Source organism: Gymnoscopelus microlampas, assembly GCF_963454915.1.
Source record: "Gymnoscopelus microlampas genome assembly, chromosome: 6".
Taxonomy (NCBI): Eukaryota; Metazoa; Chordata; class Actinopteri; order Myctophiformes; family Myctophidae; genus Gymnoscopelus; species Gymnoscopelus microlampas.
In genome coordinates, this window is record NC_139943.1 from 27,314,359 (window position 1) to 27,321,675 (window position 7,317).

General features: G+C 42.4%; 2 protein-coding genes across 3 annotated transcripts; one reads left to right on the forward strand and one right to left on the reverse strand.

Annotated features, from left to right (window-relative positions):
• Positions 1-102: 102 nt before the first annotated feature.
• Positions 103-2,590, forward strand: pdf (peptide deformylase, mitochondrial). Its single transcript, XM_084059856.1, has 3 exons — positions 103-224; positions 536-1,217; positions 1,898-2,590. The coding sequence occupies exons 2-3, from the start codon at positions 596-598 to the stop codon at positions 2,053-2,055; spliced, it is 780 nt and encodes a 259-aa protein (XP_083915982.1). The 5' UTR covers positions 103-224; positions 536-595; the 3' UTR covers positions 2,056-2,590.
• A 529-nt stretch (positions 2,591-3,119) lies between these two features.
• On the reverse strand, positions 3,120-6,593 carry spata2l (spermatogenesis associated 2-like). 2 transcript variants are annotated; one of them, XM_084059910.1, is made up of 4 exons: positions 6,478-6,593; positions 5,314-5,672; positions 4,890-5,177; positions 3,120-4,553 (listed from the first exon to the last, which is right to left on the reverse strand). In XM_084059910.1, the coding sequence occupies exons 2-4, from the start codon at positions 5,665-5,667 to the stop codon at positions 3,534-3,536; spliced, it is 1,662 nt and encodes a 553-aa protein (XP_083916036.1). In that variant the 5' UTR covers positions 5,668-5,672; positions 6,478-6,593; the 3' UTR covers positions 3,120-3,533. The 2 variants fall into 2 exon arrangements, with proteins under 2 accessions (XP_083916036.1, XP_083916037.1); XM_084059911.1 differs by lacking the exon at positions 6,478-6,593 and having other exon boundaries at positions 5,314-6,458.
• Between the last annotated feature and the right edge of the window lie 724 nt (positions 6,594-7,317).

Consider the following 7,317-nt stretch of genomic DNA (forward strand, 5'->3'; position numbering starts at 1 on the left):
GTATTCGTCAAAATAAAAGTTCTCACTGAGTACTTGGTTAGCAAATAACGCGAATACACTTTTATTGTGAAGTCTACGCGGCTCCACCCGGAACCAATACAACTGACAGGAGGATCATGGACAGATTTGTACCACTGGATTCTCACCTCTATTGCAACATGCATTGTCTTACTCTTAACTAAAAAAAAACTCTATGGGCATCACGGTGTTTATTCTGTTTTAAGGTAACGGAGATAAGTAACTTAAAGAACCCGTTTCAGTGACAGCACATATTATGTCATGTGTTGTTACCCATAACGACACAGCTTATAGTCAACACACATTTTATAGCTAGCCCTAGAATGGCTGTGATATTACATACATATACATACATTTCATTTATTCCAGGTATCTGGTATTAAATGTATTTAATATCACAGCCATAGGGCTAATTTTATATCCTGATCTTACCACCGCTTATAGTTTTTCTGTTGGCCTTAATCTACACATTAAGAATATTATGCTGTTCTAAAAATATTTTATTGTACCCCTGCAGCTCATTGAGTCACCTTGGGTAGAGATACTTCTCCCCTGCTTCAAGTCTTCAACTTTGAATATGACATTAAGTGCCTCTGTGATGTTGCTGTCCAGAGGGGCCCTCAGACTGTGCAAACCAAAAGGCCCTCACTGCAGTGCCTCTGCTCCAATGGGTTTAGCAGCAGTGACCACTAAACCTCTTCCTTATTTATCTTCACACTCCATCACCTCTAGATGCCATTACTCCTCCAATATCAAGGTGCGCTCTTATTTGGAATACATGAAACGCAAGATCAAACCCCCTCCTAGTCCACCCTACTGTCATGTTTGTCAGGTAGGAGACCCTGTGCTGCGTTCCAAAGCAGAGGCCGTTGACCCCGCAGCAATATCAGGTCCTGAGGTACAGCTGGTCATAAAAAACATGGTGTATGTGATGCGGAAACTAGAGTGTGTGGGACTGAGTGCACCTCAGGTTGGGGTCCCACTTCGCATCTTGACACTGGAGTATCCTAAGAAGATGTTGGAAGAGAGCTCGCCGGCATCAATTGAGGCCCGTGGTCTCTCCGCCCAACCCCTGCGAATCTTTGTTAACCCGCAGCTGAGAGTGTTAGATGGACGCAAAGTGCTCTTCCAGGAGGCTTGCGAGAGCATCTCGGGGTTCTCTGCTGCAGTTCCACGCTACCTATCTGTGGAAGTCTCAGGTACCGTACTTAGAATCCATCTGTATTACTGTTATATAGACTGGAACACCACCAGTTCCTTGCCAACACATGACAAACACTTCCTTTGTTAGGGAAACACACAACAAAAGATTATTCATAATTAGTATACATTATATAAATTCCTGGTTAGCTGACTTTGACATAAGGAGGTCGACAAATGACTGAAAGGTTGCTTTGCGGTTTGATCCCCAGTACTGACAGGAGGGTTCTGTGGTGACCGGAGAGTGGCTGGTTAGTTGCTTATCATGCCCACCAACTGTCAAAGTACCCTTGAGCAAGGTGCTGTACCCCAAAATACTGCAGGGGTGCTGCAATGTGGCCGGCTCTGGGCTCTGGCCTCTCTGATGAAATACAATGTTTAGGGGAATGTGTGTATCTAGGAAGGATAATTGTGTTCTTAGTTGACAAAGTTAATCTTATTATTCTAATTCTTTGAACCCTAGCGTTCCTGTTCAGGGCATGTCATGAAAAATGTCAACAGGCGAAGATTCAACAAAAATAGCAGATCTACAAGCTCACAGCATGCTGTGATGCGTTGTGAGATTGTAAATTGGGACCCCGGTCAACAAAGTATATAGGATTTAAGTGGTTTGTTGAACCCTATGACTGGAACTAATGCAATGACTAATTACATTACTTTCCAAATATTGTCATTGCAGGTTTGAATGAGAAAGGTGAACCTGTCAAATGGCAGGTGAGCGGCTGGCCTGCTCGTATTCTCCAGCATGAGATGGACCACCTGGACGGGGTCCTCTATATTGACCACATGGACTGCAAAACCTTCATCAATGTCAACTGGGAGGAACACAATCAGTAGCTGATACACTATCGTTAACACACACACAATGCTGGGGTGACTCCAGATAATGAACAGAATAAAACTACTAGTCTACAGTGACATCACTTAAGCTAAATGGATCACTGGTCTATGTAGTAAAGAGTGTTTTTTATGGAGTCTAATATTCTATTCAAGTCACTAGGTATAATCATGAATTGTAATACGTGTATAATGACTGTTGTCCGGCATAATAAATAATGGAATATATTTGCTCCCTGTGCACTGCTTTGAAAAGTGATATCCAATGAATTGGAAACTATGTTCTTATAAAAACACACATTAGGCTTTTGTTTTCCCACAAGGACAATTGCTTTTGTAGAACTGTGTGTGTTTAAAACTGGTGTTACCCTTCTCAAAAGAAGACATCCTTTATACAAGATCAGGAAATATTTAGCAGACCTCAGTGGTAGATAGATGGGGCTATTTTACATGTCAACAGATACTTTGTTTTCTTCAATGTTGATTGATGTAATTGTCTGAACATCACCCTGACAAGGTTGTGAAGGACATGCCTTTGACGTGCTTTGCTTGGACATGAAGCAACATGACCCAAAACATATTTGGCTCAAACAGAGGGGAAGATTGGGATTTTTTTAAATAGCCGTTCCTATTGATAACTTCCCAAAAGTCTTAAAAGTTCAGACACATGACTTTGTGAAAAAATGTCCAACTCCTCTTGGTATTTGTCAGTATACCTTGTGTAGGAGCAAACTATTTTCATTGACATGCATTATCATTCAGGGTTCAATGTCATTTTAAAAGCTATTATTAATGTTCCGGGCCCTGTTTTTAGCAAATGTTTATCAACCTTGACATTTACAACATTTCTTTGAATACTGTAACAAGAGAGGCTTATGCAAATGTCCAAGAAATATAAACACTTAGGTGTGGGTGCAAGATTGAAAGGTAAGGTTGAGAATAGATCTAAATAATTTAGGTTATAAACAAATTTGTAACTGATTCTTCTGGGATTTCTCTGGGTTAAACATTTGCATCGCTGTCTTTGAACCAATTAAACTTAAGAAATGACAAGTGGAAAACTGTCCCCTTAAACTCCCATTTTATTACAGCCTATTTCCAGGTGACAAACAGTTAAAAACAAGTTTCTTTGTGCTTGACATCCAGTTACATTTAAATGATCTTAAACAATATTTCACAAACTGAGTGTGACCACAATGCCATCTCTCAACATTAAATAATGGTTAGAAAATGATGATCATGGTAATTATGGCAACTTAAGAATATCTGAAGGCCTCAAAATGGGGGACTCAAATAGAAAAATAAGACCGCACTTGATATTAAAATGTATTTTTAAATGCAAGGCAACATTTACACTTGTGATTTCTGTTACATTTTGGCCACACAGTAGGATGGAATTTTGAATTCTCTGTGTGGATTTAATTAAGGCACCGAATATGATAAATGTGCCCATTAAGTGCAATTTGTTCAAGTGTAATTCACACTGATGATGACTGGTCAAATGTTTGGCCACAGGTGCATGCAACAGGATTCCTATACCAACAAAGATTACAATACTCCGTTCCACAATATCTACACAAGATGAGAGGCTTTCTGGAGCACTGCTTTCCGCATGGGCAGACCCTTAGTTGGCGGATCTCATGATACTTCTGGCAGTATTCTACCCCTCTACAGGTACCAGAGTGGAAGACCCAGCAGCTGACACAGGTAAACTGGGGGTCTGGGTGGGAAAGGTCACAACAGTCATGGAAGGGGATTGGAACAGGCGTTTGGCTGATTGAAACAGGGGCATCATGCAAAACTAAGGAGGATACCGCTGTGCTGTTCTTCGCATGGACTGGTGACGTACTCATTATTCCTCCCTCTTTAAGACTGTGTGGTGACACTGCCCTGGTCTCTCTCACATCTTCTGCGGATTCGTCAGGCAATACTAACCTGTGGCCCTGATTCCGGCATTTTCTAAACAAAGCACAGGTCACATCGTGCAGGGTGTTGCAACTTGTGCATTGTTGGAGATGCAAACTCTGTGAATGGACACAATTGCAAAATTGGGTGGCTGCTATTGGTGAAGTAGTCTCCCTATTGCAAAACCCATATGTAGTGAGACTATGCAACTGTGAGTCGGCATCGTCAAATCTTTGCTTGGTGGACTCCTTGCTGGCGTATCCACTTCGCGTGGCAGTCGCTGAGGCATTCCGGGTGGCGCTCGATCCCAGCGGGGATGTCTTGGAAAGCTGGCAGTTGAATGTAGAGATACAGACAGGGTCTCTTTGTGACATATTTGAGGAGGAAGGAGGATTAATTCCATTGCTGTGTGTAGCAACAGCAGGCAGCAATGAACATGACTGTGGACTCTCGTCATCATCAACCACCATCTCCCTAAGGCCACAGTTCACCTCCTCCGCTGTGTACAGATCTAATTCTCCATCAATCCCAGAGAGCTCCAGGAGGTCTTCCTTTGTCAGCTCCAGCATCTTCTTAGTATTGTTGAGAGCCTCCTGTAGGGTAGCTCAGCCATTTAATATAAAAGGTTAACTCAAGTACTACCGTTCAGTGTGATACTGTGATTACACACATGCGCACGCACACACACACACACACACACACACACACACACACACACACACACACACACACACACACACACACACACACACACACACACACACACACACACACACACACACACACACACACACACACACACACACACCTGCTTTTCCCTTTTGACAGTTAAACAATACATTGCAATGAGATGATTATATGAATCATAGAATAGAAACAATGCTTTAACTGATTAAATAACTAGTTAACTCATAGATGGACTGACTGACCTGAATGTTGTGTCCTCTCTGCCTCTCCTGCACCAGACTTAGCTCCCAGTCCAATGCACCAGCATACTTCCCCAAAGCTGAAAGCAGGAGGCAACACTCGCAACGAGCCAGGAAGAAGGCACAAGACAGGCAAAGGAGATTTTCCAGAGCGGTAAAACTGGATGACTGGCGATGAAGCTGCTCGAGACGTGCAGAAGAGGGCTTGTACCCTAGTAACCCAAACAATTCCAGAATCTGTGGCACTGGCAGAACTGGCTTGATGTAGTGTGTGAACATACCAGAGTACATCTGAGAGAGAGACATGTAAAAGAGTAAATAGATAGTACGCTATTAATGACTAAGTATAGAATTTTATGAATAGCCCTAGACCGTGCAGCCAGCAAACAGACCCCGCTCAAATGTTTTGTCAAAAAATACAACTGACCTTGACCACTTTGTACTCCTCCCTCCAGGGACCGAGGTACAGGTTCAGGGCTGCTTGTTCCAAGACCTCAAAGGCCTTTTCTAACCCCTGCAGCCCCCCACCAGGCCTGACTCGTCCCACTATGGCGAGTGGTGCTGCTTTTGTGGCCTTGAGTGACTCTTCCATCACCTTCAATGGCACCAGGCCAAGGCAGTGTGTGTCTTGAGCATCACCACCACTCAGCAGTGCTTCCATCTGCTTCCACAGGTCCTCATCTTTACACACCAGACTTGACCCTCTTCGTGCAATTCGCTGCTCCAAATTGAGATCGTAACTGTTCACCAGCTCTCTGGCTCTCTGACCAAGGACACTCATTTCAACTGAGTGAGATTGAGAGAGATAGAGAGGGAGAGAGAGAGAGAGAGATTTGTGCACAACCTTGCAAAAGCTTTCCTATGTGGATATAGGCTAACTATTTCTGACAGCAAATGCACAATTCTTATGGTTTTGTAAGTTAGATTTCCCTTCAATGCAAGTGTAATTGCAATGTAACAGCTCTGTGTGTACACATCATTTCTATTCCCTTTTAATTGTACATACATTATTTTGCTTTGATTGAATTGTTCCACTTTTGCTTTGGCAATGTAAACGTATGTTTTCTCATGCCAATAAGGCCCTATGAAGTGAATGTGAGTGAGAATTGAAAGAAAGGTTAACTGTGGTTGTCTGTTCTGGCAGCTGTAGGCCATTACTTTTTGGGGGCATTTAACTAAAAATGAATGCAAGACAGTGAATTCCCTTTTGTCTTGTGGACATTGGTAAACAATACGATACTGACAGTAAAACTAAATTCGCTATGGCCTAACCTAGAGGAAGCAATGAAAATGAAAGCTACTAGCAGTAAGCTAGCTAACGTTTACCACATTGACCAGCACATTGACCGATAGACGTCATTCAGACAACATGTAAAAGCGTCTCATTCGTGTAATGATGATCAACAATGTAACGTAACGTTAGCAGTAGATAAACATGTAAGTAACGTTGCTATCATTTGGCGTTAGCTTGTGTTAACAGACACTCGCTGCTGGCTAGCGTTAGCTAGCAGACCAGACATAGTAGAAATCTCTAATTTTTATCCAAATTCAAGGCATTGCTGACGAATAAAGAAATACACAATAAGCTCACCTGGCACTTATTCAAACATGTGGTGATGAATTTGTTATATCATTTGGGATAATATCAGTCTCACGGATCAATCCATTTGCGCCCGATTCGAAACTAGACAAAGTTATGAAAAAAAGTAAACATTGTCACGTGTTGCAAATCTTTCCCGAATGTCCGCAGGTGCGTTTGATTTGTTTATCAGGCGGGCCGCCGGGGCCGGTGTAGCCCTGTGATGGAGCCTAACCATGTAGGCCTACAGCCGTGAAACAAATGCATCTGTAAAATGTTATGCAAGATGATGTGAAGTATTTTATCTGAATGAACCGTTCTTATTATTATACTACTTCATTTCCTAAATATATTCTATGTTTAAAGGTTTCTTCATTCATCCACCAGATGGCGGCGTTGCGTGGTATCTGCGGACCTCTTTATAGTTTATGCGCAGTCAAGGCTATAACCCAGTGGTTCCCAAATAGTGGCTCGGGACCCATTTTTGGTGGGTCGTGGGTACATTTTTGATGCGTCGTGAGTAAATATCCCCCTTATGCTTTTCATTTGGCTACATTTTTTAAATTATGATTAAAAAAAATGTTTAAAATAACACAACGCAAGGCATTGTGAGCTTGTAGATCTGCTATTTTCACTAGTTTGGGTTACAGGTGGACATTACATTTCTCTTTTGGGTCTTGAGCTAAAAGGTGTGTGGGAACCACTGCTCTAACCACTTCTCATATTGGGGTCCACACACATGGATCCACAGGGTCCTTTGATGGAGGTTTCAGGCTGGGGGTCCCCAGCTATTATTGATTCAGTTCGGCTCCATTTGTACATTCTCTGACAGGCGAGAGTAGATTGGGATCC